The 24,727-nt window shown below is 32.1% G+C and overlaps 1 protein-coding gene across 1 annotated transcript in view; it reads left to right on the forward strand.

Moving 5' to 3' along the window:
• The first annotated feature begins 4,383 nt into the window (after window positions 1-4,383).
• The window catches only part of LOC149411492 (uncharacterized), a 102,068-nt gene continuing 81,724 nt past the window's right edge, over window positions 4,384-24,727 (forward strand). Inside the window, exon 1 of the mRNA XM_089646940.1 lies at window positions 4,384-4,641. Coding sequence (XP_089503066.1) covers window positions 4,593-4,641 — 49 coding nt within the window. The 5' untranslated portion in view covers window positions 4,384-4,592. The remainder of the gene's footprint in view (window positions 4,642-24,727) is intronic.

A 24,727-nucleotide genomic window follows, 5' to 3' on the forward strand; every position in this document is an offset into this window, starting at 1 on the left:
ATGCGTAGAATCTTGCCGTACTGGCAAGATTGACGCGCACCCACATTACGTCGAATCTGGAGTTTTCCAGACTCAATAGTCGCACACAGTTGACGTCAGCTCGACTATAGAGGCAGACTCCTCCTTTCAGTCGGAATTTGCTTGCGAGGGTAAAGCCCGGGCAGTCCAGATAGGAGGAGTCTGGCGGCTCGGCTATCTGAGTTTCGGATAGGAAAAGAAGGTTGGGACGTTGGGACAAAAGATGGTGATGGACGGAATTTAAATTTGTGTGCAGGCCGCGAATGTTGGCAAAATTTACCAACAGTTTTGGCCCGCACCGGGGACGCCTGCTACTCGCCGCTGTAAAGATGTTAAGTTTGTTTTTATGTATATTCATGATTTTAATTTTTTTGTTTTATTTTTTGTTTTTGTTTTTAAGGGTATGAAGTGAAAGGAAGGTCTGGAATGGAAAGGTATGAGGGGTGGGTAGGAATATGGGGTTCAGGCTATCCAGGAGTGATGAGCGTTTGGTTCCAGCCCACCCACTGCGGTGCTAGGCGATAGGCTGGGAGAGTCCGGCTGGAGAGGGCATCCAATGCGCCCCAAAAATCTGCTGCTGCTAATAATATGTTTAGAAAATTATATTATGTATCACTGTAACTCTCGTGTCTCTTGTCTCTTCTAGTATTATTTCTCATTTTACTGAGCTTATTTATAATTTTATATTATTATTTGTTTGGTTTTTTAATTGTACGTAACCTGTATTTGATTGCATTTTTACCTGTGTCTATGTAATTTGTAGATTTTTGTCTGTAACTCAACTGAGTTTTTGTAACTGGATAGTTCTCACGTAAGTGAGAACATCTGTTAAAACCCAGTATAAATAAACAAATAAATGTCGTTTTAATTTTTTTCATTGACATCTTTCAGCCATATTTTTATTCTTGATTTGTACTAGTTAGTTAGTTTTAAATTTGTGTTGGTTGTTGTAAGGACGTTGTGGAGTTTTGTTGCATAATAAGTGAAGTTTCTTTTATACAATGTGGTTTTATATCTTGGAATGTTTTGATTTGATCTAATGTGATGACTATTCGGTCTAGTAGAAGATTCTGTATTTTGAATAGTTTTAATAGATAATGCATATTTAGTACAACAAAACTATTGAAAAATTCAATCGATGGCGTTCTTATGATTTCTTTTTGGATTGTATTATGGTTATGTATGTTCTTACGTATAGCAGACCCCCATCTGATAATTCCATGTTCGATTTTAGAATGACATATATCTATGAAAATAGGCAAAAACTGTCTTGAAAGTAAGTAATCTGAAGTATTTACTTGTTTGAAGACACAATTAATACCTTCAACATTTTCGTCTTTCGGAATATTTCAAAGCCTTTTCTTTTTTACGAAATGGTATTTAAAAATAAATTTATACTATTTCAGGAAGCGATTCTTTGCGTGACTAAGTAAGCCGAAAAAATTATTTTAGAAATTAATTTTGAAAAAAAAAACTGTTTTTTTTACGAGTTTTGGTAATATTAAACAAACGAAATTAACATAAAAATAAAATCTTAAATTAATAAAGTTAACAAAATAATAGCACCCTGTAAATCAGCTTTGCTATTCATGTTTCCTTATTTTGATTCCCCCTGCCCTCCCCCTTCAACTCTCCACCCCCATTTTCCCCATCTAACAAGATCTAATTATATCTGTAACAGCATAGTTTTTAAAAACGCTACAAGGAGAAAACGTACAGATACAAAATATTGCTAATTTATTTAAATTATTCGTAATACTGTTAAAAACAGGACTGCAGGCCGTTAACGAATAAACTGATAGGTTTTATGTATTAACGTGATGTAGGTACACGTGTTATTAAATTCATCATATGTTCGCATTTCGTCATTATATAATAATAAGGTAAACGCAGGTTCATGAACACGTATTTCGATATATTCGGAAAGTACTCAAATTTTATTAGGAAACGGCCTACTGTCCCGTTTTTAACAGGATAACAATAAATTAGCAATACTCACTTTCATAATGATACTGATGTGTCGCAATCGGTTGCAAAATAATAAAACAATAAGTATTACATAATAAAAAATTAACTTTATCGTTGAAAACAATATCAGCGACTCTCAAAAGAAAGAAAAATAATCGAGGTTCTTAGTCGAATGTCTTCAATGTTCAAAGGATGTCGCACATAAAATAAAAAAGGATACATTTATCCAAAAAACTATTTAGATTGCATTTAGATCAGGTAGAATCTTGCAATCATACATAAATACAGCAGTAAAAAAATACACTTAAAGAGAATAATGTGAGTTGAAATAGGATACAGTTAAAAATTACGAAAATTGATATGGTCTAATTGGCTCAGCACTCAGAGCACTTCCCCGGTAAGGAAGATGTCCTGAATTCAATTCCTAGTTGCGACTGAATCTTTTTCTGTCTTTTTTGTTAAAAAAATTACATTTGAGAGTCGTTAATATTGTCTCCAATGATGAAATATTACAACGTGATGTTTTACTCACTATGATTCGATCACAAAAAAAACTCGTCAAAACAAAATTAAACAAAGGATCTTTTATTTTGTTCAGGACTGAACAAGTATTTAGAAAAAACACAAATGCTGTTTTTATTACCTTGCATTGTTTGCATAGGTCAAAGGTAAAAACAAAACACAATATTTCTTTACGTCAGAGGAGTCAACTAATACAATCAAAATCATTCATCTTATAGCGAAGAGCAGAGATAGGAACAAAAATCATTGAGTTGTATATAAATAGAGTGTACATTCCTTGCAATATAATGTGAAATGTTGTTCCCGTACGGTAAGTAGGAAGCACGTAGGAGGGGTGTGGTGGCTGCCGATGTCGCCCGAATACTTCGACCGCGAACGAACTCAACGAACAAGTCGAAGGTGACCGGCTGCCGCCCGCCGCCGAGCAAATGCTCAACAAGTTTTTAACATTAATAAGTCAATTTAAAGGTCTACTGATTATGGTAAAACCCTATTTCCCGATGAAAGGTTATACCATTGCTTTTCCTATATTTTCCAGTACGATTTGTACAATATCTCAGGGTGCATGTCGGCATTTTGAAGTTATCGCCGGAAACTTTAACCGACCGATGCCCGAGATATCTCACATCAGACAATGATCCGATAGGCATGTCCAACACTTCGAACGCCAAAGCTGACTCTATCTATATACCTCATTGAAAAAAAAAAGTTTTTTGATGAAATAAGGCTACATATTTGTAAAAAAAAATATTTTTACTATTAAGTAGGTAATGTAAAAAAACATGTTTTATCTTTTACCCAACTTCAACTAACTTTAGTTATTCTTAATACTGTATTCGAGAGTGAGAAGAATAATTTTAATTAAAAAGTTCCCAGGAAAACAAGAGCTGTGGTCGCATGGATACGTTATGGTACGTATACATTAGCTAACTTAAACGCGAACTGAGCTACGAATTATGGAAGAGGAACGAAGCAACTGTAAGCGACGTTTCGCGCCATTTCGGTAGCTTCGTTGAGATAAGATGAGGATCAGTTCGGCAGTTCGGCTCGCGTATGTATATGTAGCATAACAAAGCATTAATTTAAACCTTCATTTATCATAGTTTTTCGATGTTTTCAACTAATATTTTAATTTGAAAAAGTAGTGTAGTCATCTTAAATACAATAATCAAGCTAATTTTTTTATGTGAACACCGCACAAGAGTCCCAACTGCTCCCAACCGTCTACAGCAAGTAAGATTATGACATCCCCAATTGGAGTATATTACGAGGCTGAAGGTAGTGGGTAGGGGAAGAAGGTAAGAAAACGGAAGGTACCTGGCTATTCAAATATGGTCACCAAACACGGTTGGCTATTTCAATCAAATTTTCAATTCTGAATACTGAGAGTATCTTCCATTCTGGGATGTGACCTAAATAAGCGATACAATTAAATGAGTAAAATGTGAAATAAAAACTTAATAGAATAAAGTTTTACTTGCGCACGCCGGGATTCGAACTCGCAACCCCCGGATTGCTAATCGAAAGCCTTATCCCCGGACCGAGGAGGCGGTCAAAATTAATATTATCGTTACAAAAACAGTAAAAAAGAAATATTTTCATCTTTCAATCATCACGAAAAGACGCAAAAACAAAATAACAAACCATTACGAACTACACAACACAAGAAACAAAAATGATGTTTTGCGCAGAGCTGCAGTCCATTGCAGCCTCCCTACCACAATAATAAGATGACATACCTATATATACTTACATATTAATGTAGGTATCTCTCCAGCCGACATAATGTTACCTCTGCAACTGGTTGAGAGAAAGAACAACCGATCTCATAAGTACTAGAGGAGTAGCCATCGCGCGTTCAGTCGGCGAAGTTCTTTCAACGGGTGCGCATGCGCGGGATGAACTAAAAAAAAGAAAACTAAAATATTAATGGCTAATGAATTTCAATTTTAGAATAAAATCGAGGACCGGTTCCTAATTATTACGTATGCGGTCGGCTTGAAGAATTAGTTATATTTAAAAAAAATAATAAATCAGTGATTGATTTTGATTTTTGTCCAATTGTTTTTTGAAAGACGTTTGTTATGGCGTATTTGATGTTGTGGGTGGTGTGCAGTGTTCTGATGCTTGCAGGTATGTTAAATTAATTTAATAAATAAATATATTAAAAATTGAGAAAAATGTTTTTAGCGTTTTACTGTTTTATAGATCGAATTTAAAATGCGAATAATATTTCGGTAGCTCTTTCTTTAAAGGCATCTTTAGATTTTTGATTAAAAATATTACGGTGAATATTTCTCTAACCGCCGAACTTTTAATGGGCACAGATTATGGAAATTACACTTCGTTTCAACTTAATTACTTCAAGAAACAATTATTTACCTCGGGATAGGTGGTAAAATATGCATTTTATTTCCATAATTTTTCGATCACAGTTCAAAATTTACCTTATAAAATGATCCATTTTCCGCCATTTTTTGTAACATTGAGTGACACTTGCGAAAGTTTGGTTTCAATCGAAATACGCATAAATTACTCAATTAACCAAAACCATGAACCTATTTATTTGTAAATAGTTATTTCTTGTAGTAATTATTGAAACAAAGTGTAATTTCAAAAATCTGTGCCTGAAAATGTGGCTGTTATGGAAATAATTATCAATATTATAAATAATCGTATTATTGGTTTTGAATTGAAGTGGTTTGAGGACATTTTTAATTGTTTGACGACCTCCGTCAAGGATTAAGGCTCCCGACTAACAAGCCAGCGATCGCGGGTTCAAATGCCGGAATGCGCAAGTAAATTTCGTTGGATTAATTTGCGTTATTTCACAATTTACTTACTTTAAAAAAATTGCATATTTGCGGCACGTTCCAGAGTAGAAGATACTCTAGTATTATCCTGGTGTAAGACCGACTTCAGAATTGAAAAGTTGCTTGAAAAGGCGTTGGTCGTGTTTGGAGAACTTTTGTGCGATTTCACATTAAAAAAACATGTGTGATCCAAAAGATCGTGTGATTTTATTCGTATTCCAATGTAAGTTGAAAAATGCATCCACAGTAAATTTCCTTTATTTTTTACCAACAAAGAAAGTGTGAAACATAAAGCAAGACTTTCTCGTAAATAGGACATTTAAAAAAATTAAAATACATTACATTAGTTACATTAGTAGATATATTGTTTGACTGCCAAAAGAGTGTACTTTTTTGATTCAATAAAATAATTGTTATGGTGTGTTTTACTAAATTTATTTATTTTAACATTTTGGTGTAAGTACCGCACAACGTACGTAAGGATCCAGTGAAACTATGGCATCCCTAATTGGGATATTTTGTGAGACTGAAGGTAGTGGAAAGGGGAAGGAGACAGTGTAGAGAAAGGTGGGGAAGTACCTGCCTATTCGAAGCTGGTCACCATACACGATTAAAGCCATTTCGAGCAGCGTTTTTATTCTAACGTGTCAGAAATATCATATAAATATAAGTATTTGCGGCACATATATATAATATTTGGCTAATTTATATAGCGCCGTTTTCGTGAGAAATCACCTCAAGGGCGCTATATATACCTATACATAATGGTCTGGACCTCCGAATTCGTAGCCAAGAATCGTGTCCATTTAACCACGGAGGTTGTCAAACTTGCATATATTATTTTATAGTGACTTATTATTACGAATTTTCACATTGATTTTCAGCTCTACTCGTTATAAGGGTTGAAATGTTGGTTGAAAATACTTTAGACATATAATTACAAGCAATAATTAGTGGCCTGAAATATCAATACAAATTGAAAATAACTCCCGAGTAAAAATAAATGCTGCCAACGGGAATTGAACCCATACCTTCTGATGTCCGGTCAGGTTCTCTGAACCACTGAGCTATGTCGGCTTATTTCCGACCCGCCAAATGATTCAATATGTACTAGTACCTCTTTCAAAAATTAATGCTTACTATATTTTTTTCCAGCTGTAAACAACCAACATTATTTATTTTTACTCGGGAGATATTTTCAATTTTTATTGATATTTCAGGCGACTAATTATTGCTTATAATTATTTGTTATCCTTTGTGCTATGCATAAAACCTTATCTTATAAACATTAGTTTATCATTAAAAAAAATAATACTTTGAACATAGTTATTTTTTCCCAAAATCCATATTTTTGTAAATTTTTCCGCCTCTTAACATTAAACGGGGCTACTTTTTCACCTACTTAAAAATTGCGATGCGATTTCTCGCCTTATTACGAAAATAGTTATTTTTGCAAAAGGTACAATAAACACAAAAAAGCTTCAGGTTAAATGAGACGTTCGTTATAATCTATGTGTTTCTGGATGGAGTTAATTAAATTATTTAATTAAAATACGCTTTTTGCATGCTATGCTTTACAATATTAAGACGATTTTTTTTGTTTTCGTCAGTACATAAGGAATATGAATATGAAAAAATAGTTTTATCCGTATATAAACACAATTCCTTCAAGAAAGGCAGATAAATATAATATTGTATCAGTGATTCAATTCAATATTGTATGTGGATGCTTCTCTTGAAACAGTTGAATTTTATATGGACAAAACAATTCATATTGCATATGTATGTACGGGCAAAAAAAAAACAAAAATTGTCTCAGTAAATTGTAAAGCATAACTTGTAAAGGCGTATTTTAGTAAAATAATTTAAATAACACTTTCTACGAACACGCAGATTATAATAAACGTCGCGTTTAGTCTTAAATTCCTGGTCCTGTATGCAAAATCAATTAAATTATGTTTTGCTACACCACTGTTGCCTTCTAATTCTGATAGATCAAAGTAAATCAAATAGACAAGTCTAGTAAATAATAACGTAAAGATCTCATACTCTAGTGTACAAAATATGAAGAATAAATGTATATTTATCAACACCGGTTGAGTAATATTTCACAACGAATTGAGTACATCATTATAGAGAAGTTATTGCATGTAATTAATACGTATGTGCGGTCAGAGAGCAAATTCTACACATAATGTGAGAGAACGGAGTCGATAGGATGCTGAAATTATTTGCGGCTTGTTGAAGATGCATTTTCAACCATTGAAAGGTCAGTATAATAATATTTCGCTGACCTTTTAATATCTTAAATATGTACAAACCGCTTCTTGAATTATTCAGGCGCGTTCTTTTTATTTTATTTACGTAATTTTACAAATTATTGAAAATAATTTTTTGGCCGAGTTGTGTTGTTTCACATAAATTCAAATGTAACATTGTCAACAATCAGCCATTCAGCGCTTTGCGTGTTTTTTTTACATATAAAAGCGCCCGTTGAATGTTTTTAAGATTTCTGTCAAAATTTATAGTGTTTCTCTTTTGCTAATCACGATTTGTTTAAAAACTAAAACAGACATGGAATCGATATTTGATTGGAACTTTTCAACTGTCAATAAAAATAACAATTTGATGACTTTGTCACACTTCAATTTCTGTCAAACAACTGGGCCTAAATAACTGTATATTGGTATTTTATTCAATTTCCCAGATCCAGTGTAATAACATCTCTGTTTGAGGAATGTTGTAAAACTGAAGGAATTAGGTGAAGAGAAGTGAAAGATGAAGGTTTGAAAGTACCTGACTATTCAAATCTAGTCAGATTGTCCTAGTAGTAACTAGTTCAGAACAATAGTTGAAACAGTGAAAGACCATAATTCACAATCGAAACGTTTTCAATGGAGTATTGAAATGATTTTAGCCGTGAATAGATTTGAAGATACAGGTACTAGGTAAACAAAAGTTTTTTCATTTATTTCCTCTCCCCACTCTATTCAGCGGAAGAAACTCTCAGTATCACCTTGGTGTAAGACCACCATTCAGAATTGAAATTATGCATTAAATGGCTTAAACCATGTTTGTGACTAGATTTGAATAGCCAGGTTTTACCCCGCCTACCTCTTCCCTCACCCCCTCCTCAATATCTTCAGCCTTTCAACATATCTCGGATGCCATAGTATCACTGACTTTAGATGATTAGGAGCAGTTGAGACTATTAAAAGTATCAGAATATCTCTTAATTGACCATGCCACATTCTCATTGGCTCTGGGTAGTAGGGGCTTTTGCGGCAATAATTGGAAAAAAAAGTTATTCAACATTGCTTAAGCCATTTTAAATAGTGTTTTATTTCTATATGATCAATGCATCGAATACACATAGCAAAGAGTTACACATTCGGAAAAAATCGTTGCAAAAAAGATTGCAATGAATGAATAGGATTAAGAAAGGGAAACTTTGATGGTTTCGGCACGTACAGTAGATGGACGAATAAAGGATTGTGATACGAATAAATGATGCGCCGGTGAATGGAAGAATAAGTCGGAGACACCTCAGGAATACATGAAAAGATGAAGTGAATGAAATAATTGTATCGGGCACAGGTCAATAGTCGGAAAAAGTGGAATATTTATAGTAAGATCAACTAATGTCGATGAAGCAAGGGGTTGGGCGTGTGAGCGAAGAGTTGGCCAGTTCCTGTTAGCGAGAGGCTAGAAATGAACAGACAGCAGTAGTAAAAACATATAGACACTCAATATTGTTTACTATTAGGCTTGCAATATTCTATGGCTCCAGTTCTTGCGGTTTATTTCAAAATTTCCTCTTTTAATTTTCCCTCACTGAAGTTCTTCTAATTTGAGTTTCCCTATTTCGAGTTTCGCTGGTTGAAATATTTTTATTCCAAATTTCCTTCTTTCAATTTTCAGCCATTGAAGTTCTTTCATATAAAATTTCCCTCTATCAATTTTTCCTCATTTAAGTTTTACTATTTAAAATTTTCTTCTTTCAATTTCCTCTCAATGAAGTTTTTCTATTTCAAACTTCCGTCATGAAGTTCTTCTATTTTAAGTATTCCTCTTTAAAATTTTCATATTTTAAACTTTCCTCTCCAAAGTTTCCCTCTCACAATTTCCCTCTTTTCAAGTATCTTTTAAATTTAAACATTATGCCATTGCATGATATTGTGCACTTTTCTCAAAATCTTTTACAAAATTGTTTATTAAATTTTCGCAAGTCCTTATTCTAAAAATAATTTTCTTAATATCGATGTCGATTTTGGAAACTGGAATACCGAAGGAAAAACGAAGTTAAGGTGAAAATTTTTTGAAAAACTATTTTGAGAACTTTTTAAAGCATGTTGAAAGTCTACAATAACATGTAAAGAACTGTATATGAGTGTGAAAATTTTGTTTTAAGTGTAAACAATTTAATTATAAAAACGAATAGTGTAAACACGCAAACCATAATTTATTTCAATGTCAGAGGAAACAATGCATTTTTTTATTTATGTAATTTTCATATTATTCTTATACGTATGTACATCTAGTTTTACAATATATTTTCATTACATAAAAAATGTATCCAATGATCAATTAATAGATTTTTTAATATCATCGTGTAACATTTTAAATCGGGCGGCCAACGATAACCCCCCTTATTTAGGTGTCGATAAGGTTTAAATTCCCGTTTAACACCAGCCGTTTTGATTTATGCAAGTGAACAAACACATCGCCAAAAAAATGTTTCAATTTATTTTGGGAAGTATTGGTACAAATATTTAAATTTTTTACGACCATTTTCTAGAGAACAAAATTTCCACCTTATACAATAAAAGTATTACCAAAAAGGGGTTTGTAAGATGATATGATTTTTCTGGGCTAATAAAAAGTTTTGCCTGAAAATGCTCGAATATTTGAAAGGCTAAGTGTTACACTCGCAGCGTTTTTTTGCTTTAATGTGAATGCCACACAAGAGTCCCAACTGCTCCCAACCGTCTGGAGCCAGTGAAACTATGGCATACCCAATTGGGGTATGTTGTGAGGCTTAAGGTAGTGAGGAGGGGAAAAGATCAGGAAGAGGAATGTGGGCAGTATCTGGCTTCAGATCTGATCACCAAACACGGCTAAAGCCATTTCAAGCAACGTTTCAATTCTGTATGGTGATCTTACACCAGGGGGATACTGAGAGTATCTTCCACTTTGGAACGTGCCGCAAGTATAATATATATTATATAGGTATACATTAGACTAAACATGGTGTTTTATCACGACTTATTAAATCTTCAAAAAAAGTCATATTGAGTAATATTTCTACCATGAATTATTAAAGGTTTCAAAATAAGAAATAATATCGTATTTTCAATTGATTGGGAGAGAAATCCTTAAGAATTGTGACGGACGAAAAGATATTTAAAAAAAAATCTGTAAATAATATCAAATACATAATTTGGTTTGAAAGGTAGAATATTCTATGAAGTCATGTTGATTATTCCTAAAAGCGGAAAAATTGGCCTGAGGATTAAATGAATGGTTAAGAGAGGCAGAATCTAATACAAATCAAATTGTTTGATGGAGACAATAATACAAAGTCTAGGTGTGACTATAACATTCCAAACGGGGACAAGACTTTAATGTATCTACATATGTATATTGGAATATTGATGAACTCTGAATACACACGTGATGTTGTCACAACGAAAACAGTCATCATAATATTTGATACAGTTATTTGAACCAGAATTAACGTAGGTACCATATTGTAGATTCATACATTGTAAAGTGCCTACTATGTTTGAATCTACAACATGGTACCTACGTTAATTCTGGTTCAAGTATAAGTACTTACATAACTTAGTTTACTGGCTGACAAATTGAACATTTTAGTTGTGTTAACGGTCAAAAACAACTTTGAATATTTTTAAATATATCTACCTGAATTTTACTTTTGTTTTCGGTAATTACCGATTATAACCCACTTTCCGACATCGGAACGAGCTGAAACTCATTGTCGATGAGTATGAACGTATTCTATTGAATTTTGCAAAAACACACACGCAGAAATAGTTCATATATTAACAGCAGTTAATATATGAAGTAAATGTCTGTCCTACCCGATCGCCATTTGGCGAGATTACTAAAGTTATCGTTTCCAGTTTCTGGCTAAGAAGGTTCAACCCTTAGTCAAAAAAATATTTTTTTGATAGTTTAAAATAGATATGATTTAAGATTTTCACGGACAAAAGTATTTTTATTATTTGTTTTCGGGGTGTTGTGCCGTGTTGCGTTAACTCCTTCTTTAACCAACGTTTCGGACAACGTTACAGTGTCCATCATCAGGGCAGATGTGTGTTGCAGAAACGTTGGCTAAAGAAGGAGCGGAACACGGCATAACACCCCAAAAACAAATAACAAAAATTTAAGATAGATGTGTCATAAAACAGGGTTTTTTACCTGAAAAAAAGAAAATAATTAAATAATTATAGTTTTTTATGTCTTCAAATGAAGAATCACAGGGTTTTATATGCTATTAGTAGCGCCCTGTTGAAAGACCATTCAGAATAAAAACTGTGCTTGATATGGCTTTATATATGTTATGTGACCGGATTTTTTTAATCGAAAAACTTTCAAACCATCATCTTTCACATCTACTCTTCTCTTGCACGTGCTGTATCTGCAAATTACTCCCTAAATGGGATTCTTTATTTCTACTGATTCTGAGAAGATGAAACTTTTTATGAATTTTCACAATATATGTTTTAAATGTAATTATTGCAATCTATTTGCTCAATAATCAACCTGTTTTATGATTGAGTGTGAATTGAGTCGGTTGCAAAACCAATTTCTTGTCGTTCTGGTGTGAACTTTGTCTGTAACAATAAATATCGTAGATTATTTTGAACGCAAGATAAGCTATGATTTATCTTATATCCAATGCGATTAATATTATTTAGTGTATAGGTATCTTATCAAATTTATTTGAGTTTAATATGAATTAATATAGTTAGGTTCACATCAAATCAACAAAACATAGGTTTTGCAACTGACTCAACTCACACTCAATCATAAGATAGGGTGATTGATGAGCGAATGGAATACAATAATTACACTTGCAGACCGGATAAGATCAATTCAGCAAAGGTACATGATGTAACCCATGAAATTGAAGAGAATTATTCGTATTATGCAAGGATGAGAGATCTAATTTGCTGAACAGTAACCAATTTGTCCGCAAGTTTTTACTACAAGACTTTATTCATTATGTAGTGATGTTATTCGTCACCTTGTGATTTAGGTCGAGAATCGTCGAGTTTGTTTGTCGAGATGTCGAAAGCCGTACATCGATTATAAATCTTCATGATCTCGTTTTCATACTCGAGTCTTGATTTAATATTAACACAAACAAATTATGGTAATAGTGCTTAGGTACTAACAGCAGTAAACTTTTTAAATAAGGTTATTTTTAATGGGGAGTGTTAGGTTATTATTTGCAAGTGAATGGCAGAATGAGATGTGTGAAGAAGTTAGTAAAATGTTTTAGTAGGGTCATGTCAAGAGTTTGTGTGACGCAAGGAGTCTTCAATTAGGGAGGCGCGTTTAGGTACCGCTGCCCCGGGAACCATTTATTGGATAACCAACACCTCTGTCACGTTTGGTGATTTAGCAGGGGTGCCCGGGTTCAACGGGTGACGTGTGTTCAGGATTCACCTGCCCACCATTGGAGGTGGCCAACCACTTTTTCGCCCTGGTAACGGATGGTTACTCCTTTAATGCTATCAAAAAGACTTTTTTGAAAGATTTTTTTAACTATACGAAATATAATATTAATTAAATAATATATAAATATGATTCAAATATTTATATATAATTTTATATAAAACTAGTTAGGAAGTGTGTTAGTATGTTAGGAAGCAGTATGTAAGTACTTACTATTAGAAGGCAGTATGCAAGTACTTGCTGTTAGGAGGCAGTATGCAAGTACTTGCTATAAGGAGGCATTTTAAAGTTTTTTTACTATTAGGAGGCAGTATGCAAGTACTTACTATGCACACACAAATAATATACAATTAAAAGTTAACAAATACATTAGAACGTCTTCTGCACGGTATTAGAGTTAATGACATGTGCTGTATGTGAGTATTTACAGTAAATTAAAAGAATACAATAGTTTAGTGAGATAATAGAACAATTATTTTACAAGCAATAATTATTCGCCTGAAACACTCATCCACATTGAAAAATCACTTGATAAAAGATACATGACGCCAACGGGACTTGAACCAGTGTCCCTTCGAGTCCCGTTGGCGTCATGTATCTTTTATCAGGAGATTTTTCAATGTGGATGAGTGTTTCAGGCGAATAATTATTGCTTGTAAAATAATTGTTACCCTTTGTGGTATGCATAAAAAAAAATCTTGTCTTAAACATTAGTTTACCAAAAAAAAAATAATTAATGAGATAATAGAAAATAACGCCTGTCCATCAGCTGTGTGGCGTACCAGATCCGGAGAGGCTGGTTCTGGGAGACCCTTCGACGTCTCCAACTGGTTTTTCGACCCATCGCCTAGCGCCGCAGTGGGAGGAATTTGTTCAGATGTCCATCACTCCTGGACACACCAATCCCTAGATTCCTATCTAATTCTCATACCTTTAACTTCCCAGAACTTACTCTCCTTCCTTTCTTTAACCAAACCCTCCACACAGCATACCAAAACATGACTTAGGCCCCGAGGGAAATCATTTTCCTCAGGGCTTCCAGTGTATTCGACAAAATAGATTTGTTTGGTTTTCCGTCTTCTCTTCTATTTTCTTCTTACGATCACTTGGGATGCTGGGGTGGAAAGTTTGTCAGGACTTGAATGCGCACCTATTAAAATATACGATTAACATCATAATATACGAACTAATTGTAAAAAGCGACTTACTTTGAAAAAACTTTTAACTGAAACTAAAGCAAATCGTTAAGATAGTGTTTGGAGACGGGGTTTAATTTTTTTTACAAAATTGATTCACAGATTTAATGTTAAAACCAAAAGATTCATTGATTGTTTATTTTACGAACATTATCCATGAAGCAGCGCGATACGTAGACATCAGAATTATGAACGAAATTTAAATATTAAAGAATATCAGTGCATTCGCCAATCTTTCGTCTGTGTCCAAATGTTATTGAAGATCAGAAACCGGTTTGCCGTGACCACAAATATTCTAAGCTAGGTAAACTTGTTATTTACTTAACATTTTAATGCTAATTTTGTCAAAATGTATTTATAACCCGTTTTGCACAAGAGTGAATTAATTAATTCTAAACATCTGCATTGAAATTTATTTATGAGAAAAAAATAAATTGAGAGATAGTACATTCTGCTTCTGAGAACCATAGTTGAGAGATTGAATCATCGAGTGAATAAAGATTAGAATAGATTAAGAAATATATTTTTTTAAGAAAAAAATATGAAAAAGTTGAGATTTACCCTGTGAATTATTTTGGCCAAACAAAATGTTACTATAGTATTTCACAGACATAGGGATAGCTTTTCTTATTTTGTTTTATTTTTTATTTATCTACATAAAACATGATTATAAATGATTGAAATAGGAAATATCAGTATAGAGATATACTTAAGAGGTACATCAATACAAAAATATATGTGAATAATTTAAAAAAAAAAACTATATTTGAAAACACTAATACACCATTTCTTTTAGGCGACATGATACTCAAGTTTTGTTCAAAACTTACTTTTTAATTAATTCTAACAAATTCGTAACAATAAATACATTTTTTCCGACCGATTCACATAGATGTAAGCTATTTATATTTAAGATTAATATAAACAGTACCTTACCATTAAAATATTTTACGTAAAACGCATTAAAACATTTATAAAAAGTTTTTTTACTACAAATATATGGGTAAGCACTTCATTTTATTTTTCTAGACGATGAACTAGTATTTTCATTATTTTCACTATTTTGAAACAGGTGTTATTACACGTATATTAGAAATTTACTAAAATTTTATCAGGAAACCTGTTAATTCTTTCGTTAAATGCCTGCAACCCGGTTTTTAAATGGATTACCAATAATTTGAAGAGATTTTTCATTTTTCTCCGTGTATAGTCTCATTGACTCCAGTTAGTTGAAATTTAAATAACAGTTGTTTTAGTAAAAGTTTTCTGGGTTTTCTCACAAAGTCTCTTATTAATTTGAACTTCGGCTCAGCAAAAAACTTGAAATTTATTGATTGATTAAAATGGATTCTAAATTTGCAGGCAGTTGGAATAATGTGAGCCCGACCTTGAGGTTCCCATCTTATTTATTATACAATACTCGACAGTTAAACGCCGTCTATGGGGAAACTAATATACTTATATCTATTGCTATCTATGGGTGAGCTCTTACAATAATATAACTCATTAAATCAAAGAAATAATCAATCAAACGATGTAATTACCTACAGTTTTGTTGAAAATAATATTGAAAGTAAAAAGTGTAGTGCATAATAAATACTATTAAGAAAAAGACCTTCAGATTCTGGCCTGAATGTATTGGTCGAAGTTGAAAGAATGGATAGATAGCTTTATTATCTACTTGATACTAGGCGAATGTGGACAGATAAGGATGCCAAGGCCAGTCTTAGAAAAGTCAAAAGTAAATATAAATAAGTTGCAAAAGGCTTTCAAATGATATTGATTGTATATATATTATATTTTTAAATACGTTTTAAAACGTCTGTATTATCTGAGATACAATTGACTTCAACAATTTTATCAAGTTTTTTATAATTATTAAGAGCTAGCGCGGACCAGTGCAAAAACGCGTGATATTATAATTGTAGGATTTGTGAAGCCGTGTACATGAATACAAAATTAATACAATAAACATTACATACAATTTGATAATTATTTCAGAAAAAGCACTGCATAATATATTTATAATTATTTCATACTATTCATACTACTGAATTTTAATAATATGTAATGAAATCCTCAGCACGCAAGATCCGAGTGAAGATATCATTACCTCTGTGTGTTATAAAAAAGGAAGATAATAAAACAATCTTATAATTACTATAAAACAAATATTGACAATATTAGAGACGTTTGAATAATTTACGTTTTGTAGTAACTTTAAAAATTACGACATCCATTAAAATTTAAACAAAAGAAATAGACATTTCAAATATAAAATTATGAATTAACTAATTAAATTGAAATAATTTAGGCCCCTATTTAATGCTGTGATTATATACCTGCTTATCATCCGTTCTGATTTTAAATATTAAAAGTCTATTGAACTTGAATAATTTTATCAAACATGTACCGACAAACGAAATAAGTGTGTTTAGTAAAATAATTTTGGCACCAACTTTATAGCTTGTCTGAAATAAGTAATGTATTAATTATCAGTTCCAATTTTTATAATAAAAAGGTAGTTGAACTGAACCATTTTACGCCTTACATAGGAATATCATTTCATCACACATACACCGAAATTAGCATGTTTTATAAAATTGACCGTCTTTGAGAAAAACGTGGTGAAAATTGATAAACTACCGTGTTTGTGAAAACTTCACTAGGATTTAGGATTTTTTCCAAGGTATTTTAAATGTTCTACATAATACTTCTATTTGAAGACGTCATAAAAAACACCATTTTTGAAACTATATAAAATTATCTTTTTAGATTTTTGTATTTATAATATACTTTATAAATAAAACAAATTCAATATTTTAATTTCAATAATGAAGAAATTTGAATAAAGCTATCACAAACTTTTTTGATCAAAACGTCGCAAAATTTGCGAGATATAAAATTAAAAAAAAACACATTACTTTTATTTAAGGAATTTGCAAGAAAGCTGTCACATAACTTTATATCTCGTTTTACCAATAAAAAATCAAAAAAAACATTTATAAAAATTGCCAGAGAATAACCAAAAAATCACATATTTTGGATCCATTTTGTCACTTTCTTGGAAGTTTTATTAAATTCTCGGGATAAAAGTCAATTAAATAAAATGTCCAAAATAACCTCAAATTTTACGATAACGTGAAAGTATATTCACATCATGACATTACTAATGGATCAAAAGTGACAAATAATAGTAAACATATCGAATCATACTAATAAAATAGTGAATTGGTTATTAGAATAGAAATTATTTATAAAAACATGTTTTAAATTACAAATCACAAATAAATTTTCTCGGGAAAAACATGCAGTCTGACAAAATTCTATGTAGCCAGATCTTTCGCAGCCAGTTAGAAATATTTGTATTAGTAATAATTCAACATTGAAAATGTAGTCTCTGTATAATGCGTAAGAAAAACACCTTTTAACAGTTGTGAAGTGTTTTTTTATAGCAAGACCGAATGTGTTAAAATATTTCGAAAGGAAAATGTTTATTGTTTCATGCAAATAGAGTTCAACGCATCTGAACACAAGAAACCCATTTTCAGCACACTTTAATATTTCATACGACCTCAACAAAATAAAAAAATGTTATTAGTAACAATATACATTTTTTTACACGTTATTTTTTTCCGTGGTAACTGTAGCCTAGTATTATAGGCTACTGATACTGGAAATTATGGAAACACTGGGAAGGTACCGAAGTCCTCGGGTTTGATTGTTGCTACAACGCCATAAAGAACCATATTTTCAGCCATTCTGAACATAGTTTAAAATTTGACGTAGGTATTTATTAAAAACGCTCGGAAAATATTTCGGCAGGTACCTGCTTTTTTTTAATTTGAGTTTAATAAAACTTTTTAAAATTCTTAAACGATGCTATAAATGTTAACCCTAATAAGGCCACGTCTTTTAAAAGTGATAACAGCGTTCTAAAAAAAAACACCACCCTTCAAACTGAGCTACAATTCAACACCAATTAATACTCAAACGTTTTTACCAAGTGCCTACATTTAACTTGTTCGCAAAAGGGTTGTTCGGTTTGTTTGGTCCGGCCATATAACTGTTTCATCGTAAACTGTAACATCACGAAAATAAAAATGTGGAAGGGAGAGGGAACGAGAAAGGCTCGAGAAAGAAGCCTGTAAGGAATGTGACTTCCCAACGGAATCTAACAGCTGATTGACATCCGTTGGTTTTAGTAAAGGTTCAATTAAAAAGGCGTGCGATTCGGTCAAATACTTAATAAATAATGGATGGACAACGATGTTTGTATGGAAATTAGTTCCTATGCGTTTATTATTAGCGTAGTTTTTAAGTGGTTTGCGAGGTTGTAGGTTCAATTCCCATTACAATGTCTTTAGTCCAGCATGTCATAATACATAACACGTCTTCGCAATTTTTCATGTGCGAATTAAGATAACATATATCTTATTCTTTTTTAATGAATAATCTCATCAAATCATTATTTAAAAAAATAAAGAGATTCAGGAATATTTCAATCAAAGTAAATAACACGCTTTTAAAGTTTTCCTTGTGTTTAGCGTTGATTTTGTAATAATGTTAATAAAGTTAAGTTATTTTCGGGCTTTGCAAAACATCAAAACACCCGAAATAAAAAAAAGTATAAATAAATATTAAAATAGGTAGGTATCTTACAAAAAAATGAATATTCACAAAGTTCCTAAAATACTAAAGACAGAGAAGAAGCTTCGAGAAGCCTTCATACAGCATTGAATTGACAACTGCTGATAAAAGTAAAATTTTATTCATAAATCTGTGCCATTTTGTCTGCTTTATTTGTTTCTATTCTATACCGTATAATTTAGCAATTTAGAATTTACCAATAAATGGCAACATTGACTACGTGTGTGGGACATTGAAAAAAGCACGTTTTTTGAATTATTATTATCATTAGTGATTTTTGTTGGTGTTTTTTTAAAATATAATTCTGTACTGAACTTAATTTTATATATTGTCTCAATATGATATCTTCAAGTACCACCAGAACAAGATCTATAAATAAAACGTTTTTTTTACTTCTCGTGAGCCATTTTTGTTTAATATAATTTTATTTTCAATTTAATTTATATTTTTTATATGTTGTCTCACTAGAAGTAAAGTGACAGGGAGGAAAGCAATAATTGGTTTTTATTTTTGCCATATACTACACACGTACAAACTGATGAAATGTAAACTGGCGATTTTTCTCAAAAATGAACGTATAAATTAATGGAATTAATAGGTGCCTTCTGTTCTCTTTTTTACTTTGTTTTGAATGCTACACGGACAAAATTTACCGATATAAAATATTACTAATTTATTAAGAATCTCGAAATCACGGCGATGTCGGAACATGTGTTCATAAAAACTCTAATATTTTCGCATTTCTTCATTGTATATTATCAGTAAAAATGCAGGTGCATGAACACGTGTTTAATACGAAAAGGCCTGCAATTCCGTTTTTCATTTATCTGTATTTCACTATGTTTTATTGATGTTAATAATAGTTACATTTTTTAATAAGATGCGCAATATTAAGACAAAATTCAAAACAAAACGAATAAATTTAAAAATAAAATCATGAGTAGTCAATTACGTAAGTAAAACCCGTTACACGAGTGCACCGATCAATCAAACATTTTTAATCTCCCATTTCCGTCTTCATCTTGCTGGAATCCAGCCTCCACCTGCTTCAAGTCTGATACATTGTAACATGATGATACTGTGGTATTGTGGTACTGGCGCCTGAGTGGATTGTGAGCGAATGCCTCGCTCTGATCCCAGCTAAACTAACGGGGCTTCTCACATTCTCGGGCTTTAGTATGCTAACTCTGTTATAAACCAACATCTTGCAGATACCACTGCCAATATCCGATCTTTTTATATTGGGATTTTCCTTTGTCAAATTCACATTTAAAACTGCAAATAACTTTAAAAATATTATCTTCAATCTTTAGTTAATATGACTTTCCAAATCTTCTTTCTGAGATCAGATCGCGCTGAAAATCAGTAAATAGACTAGTTGTCGATGACAATGCTTTTTTTGGTGCCATACGCGGACATATAGATACGTATTTCTACAGCAGTTGATTTTTTTAATTTTTTTATTTATTTGGTACATTATTTTTTACAATTTATTTTTTCTATTATTGTTTTCCAGTAATGTAGGCCTCACTGGGTGGCTTGCCCGTGCTGAGGCCTTCATTTTATAATATGAAAATATAATCTACATATTATTTAAAGAAAAAATAATACATTTAAAATAAAAATAATACATTTAAAAAGAAAATAATACATTTGAAATTAAAAATACGAAATACATAATAATACATTTAAAATTAAAAAATAATCTTGTGTGTTTGTGAGTGATGTGTGTTTATATTGGTTTTGTGTGTTACGTGTAGGTTTTATTTTTATTTAATGCTATGACATTTTGGTAATATAGTATTTTTTGTTCTTTAATCCATTTTGTAATTTTGTGTGTGAATTTATTTTTATTTACCTCAATTTTTAGAAAATAAATGTCCCACAAAACAAGCAGGATTTGATGCTAGCGCAGTTGACTCGAAACCCTAGGGAGGAAGGTTCAATCCTCAGGAAATTTTATTTTTTAACTCTTCAGGCCTCATATTTTGACAGAAGCTCGGAATATTGCCGCTTTGTAATAAAATCCAAATAAATGGAATATTTCTGAACATATCCCAAAACTTACAACTGTTTTTGAAAGGTGATAAAGTAAGATTTCAAATTTTATTATTATAAATTAATATATACTTTTAAAAATATACAAAAATCGAATACAATTTAGTTTTTTGTAACTAAAATTACCGACAACAAAAATATATAAAACAACACTTTTATTTTATTAAAAAATGTATTAAAAATGTTAACGTTACCTCACTTTTTGTCGTTTAATATAAAAATAATCAATAAAAAATTATGAAGTTCATTTTTTTTTCAAATTGCGTTCGGAACCTTTAGTTTCATAAAAGTATACATTTTATTTCTTCTGTGAATAATTTTTGAATTAAAATATAAAGCGTGGTATTTTCTCTTTCTAACATCTTTAAGATCAAACGTGTTGTTCCCAAAAACTAACAAATTAGCTTGAAGGGTTAAAAGACATTTTCTCATCAGTTTAAGGACCAGTCCATGGGGAGGAAGGCTTAATCCTTCCCCAGTCAAACAAACAAAAAACTTTTATATTTGCTTCTAGCCCACCCAAGAGATGGGGCAACTAGGTCGAAAATTGAAAATAGATGTAAAAAAGTTTGTTTTTATAGGTTAATTCTTTCGTAAACCTAGAAAGAAATATCAGTAAATGAAATGACAATGATAAATACAATCCAAACTTGTAAAATTATACATTTTCAGGGAGTCTAGCACGGATGATCGAAGACATACGCCTATACGATATTGACCATATCTGTCATCTATGGTCAGTAAGCGATATTTGCGAGCACGGTCAGAATATGATTCCAACAGACGGTACACAAAAGCCTTTACTTTTAGCGCAACCTCCAAGGATAAGCTGTCAATATGTACAACTTTTTGGATAATGTCGTTCGTTATGCAAAATAACTGAGTTATTATTGATGGAAGTGAACTAACTAAGCTCTTAGAACTCAAAGATATCTTATACTCGATTCAAATCTTAATTAATACACCAAAGATGCCATTAATTGATTCCGTTCCAACTTGGAGAAACGAAAGTTGTTAGTAATGATAAATGACCTCATGAACTAATTCACTCCCTTTAGTGGCAAAAAGTACATGCGGATTGCCAATGTATATTAAAATTAATATTTCGATTAGACATTGTCAATTTATTAGTATTTTTAACTTTTACGTAGCCGTTTAACGCTAAGGAAAGTCAATTTATAGACAGTGTAGTCAGCGTATGTCAATTTGCATTATCAATATTGGTCTAGGAATGAACAGTATGAACGCGATCGGGAAATCGGTATAAAATCATCAGTTGTTACGTCTATCGATCCGATATTGTAAAATTATCGATTTGACTGTTCTAGAACCATTGATATAGTTAAGTTTGCGATAAGCATTCGTTTAAGGTTGTTTCCTGACATTGCTTGTGTTTATTCTAAAATGAACAGTTTACCTTTTGTACTTGAATTTTGTGGGAGTTTTTCAAGTAATTTTATTGTCATTTGATGTTCATTCAGTCAAACGTTCGCATATATAACATCGTTTAATCTGTTGTATATTATTTATTCGTACATACATATTTATCCCGTTTGATCGCCCAATTTAATATGAAATCATTACTTCTTGTGTAGGTTCAGTATTTAATATTTCGAACGGAACCTTAGAAGTCAATTAAATGAAGAGCATAAACTTTTATTAACGTTATTGATGTCTTCTGAATCAGTAATTTAACTGTTATACAGAACAAATTTCCTGTATTTAATGGTGAAACCAATTAAAGCTTTTCAATCAATATCCGCAGTCTAACGGAAAAGGCATGGTAACCTGTACACTAAACCGAAAATTGGCATGAAGATAGAAGTTTAGTATTTCACGCTGTTTAATATTGTAAAACTTTTACGGTTACTCCAACAATCTGGTTCCTACCCAAATTGCCCTATCCCTTGTTTTTATTCCATTTTCTCCTTTTTACTTACCTTCGAAAAAAATAACAAGAAGATTTTAAAAATAGAAGGCCAAAAATAAGTGTCTTTTGTTTATTGATGTTATTTTCGTCTTGTTATCGTTATTATATGTTTCGTCTTGGTATTATTATCGTTGCATATTTATCGCCTCTCGAAATAATTATCGGAAAACAGTATAAATTGGCAGCCCCAATCAACATGCATTAAATAAATATTGTGTATTATCGAGAGTGATCAAAAAACTGTTCATGTTGTGAACAATACTAGACGTACATCTATAAACCATAGTGCCCACAGAACGTTTAATACCAACATCAGAAACTTCTAATTGAAGCAACAACATTCACAAGGTAAAGACCTCCTTTCCCACTCATATTTTTCCTTGTGATAGACACAATTGTTCATTCTAATTTTCTTGTTAAAAATTACAGTTCATTCATCTAGTACCAATCGATTCGCACCTTTAACATTCTAACAGTGGAACATAACATTCTAATAATATAACATTCTAATAGTGGAACGCTTTCAGCCAAATACGTAATAGCGTCTCTAATTGTGCATATAAATTTGGGGTATGATAGCGTTGTATTCTTTGAGAATCTCTACATTTCTCACACAATCGTACTAGATTTTACCACAGATATGCTTCAGGGCTCTGACGGCTCTGACGGCCGGCATAGTCCAGTGGTAACGCATTGGACTGCCATTCCGAAGGTCGCGGGTTCGAACCCGGCGTGCGCAAATAAATTTTATTTGATTAATTTGTGTTATTTCACAATTAATTAATTAAAATAATATATAGTATATTTGCGGCACGTTCCAGAGTGGAAGATACTACCAGTATCGCCCTGGTGTAAGACCACCATTCAGAATTGAAACGTTGCTCCAAATGGCTTTAGCCGTGTTTAGTGACTAGATCTGAATAGCCAGGTACTTCCCCACCTTCCTCTTTCCCTTCCCCACTTACCTTCAGCCTCACAACATCCCCCAATTGGGGATGCCATAGTCTCACTGGCTCCAGACGGGAGCAGTTGGGACTCTTGTGAGGTATTCACTATAAAAAATAAAAAAAAGGGATTTCATGTTTACAGTATTCAGTCTACATTTATCCTTCCTCTGCCAGTTCCATGCCTCACTGCCGTATATTGACGGCCCTCGTAGTCGAGGGGTTAGGCTCTCGACTAGCAAACTGGAGGTAGCGGGTTCAAATTCCGCCGCGCGCAAGTAAATTTTGTTGGATTGATTCAAAAATGACTGATTTAACATTTTTTTACATAACTTACACTTTAATTGAGCTATTATTAAGTCATTAGTCATTAGGTAGGTACTCGTAGTTTGCAATAATTCGTGCCATTTTTAAATTGCCGTCGTTTATGCGCTCGTACGACATCGGTTAATCCACATTTTTTAACCGCCTGAGTTTCTTTGGACTACTAATCTAATGGCAGTAGGTTACTTTTTACCAACTTTATATTCTTTTAATGACTTGGCAGAATTTAATTTTATATTCGTATTAAAATAATTACATAAATTTCATGAATGGAATTTTTTTATTTTTTTAGTAATAAAGCAAAAAATGAAGATGAAGGTGAAATCACTCGAACAGCGAGCTGTGAGCTGTGAGAGAGAGAGCTTCAAAATAGTTATAAAGCGGTGTTTTTCCACAAAAATGATGGCCGAAATGCAAGATATTAATAATATTTGGCTGATTTGCATAACGCCGTTTTTGAAAAATCACCTCACGGGCGTTGTACAAATAAATATAAATTTAACATAATTCGCTTAAAACCGAGATTTTTAATATTAACTAGTGATTAAAACTAAGACTTATAACTGCTGGCTTAAAAATAGTGACTTAAAATTACAT

The sequence above is a fragment of the Hesperophylax consimilis genome, chromosome 25 (assembly GCF_061612785.1).
Source record: "Hesperophylax consimilis isolate HC1 chromosome 25, BYU_Hcon_1.0, whole genome shotgun sequence".
In the NCBI taxonomy this organism is placed as follows: domain Eukaryota; kingdom Metazoa; phylum Arthropoda; class Insecta; order Trichoptera; family Limnephilidae; genus Hesperophylax; species Hesperophylax consimilis.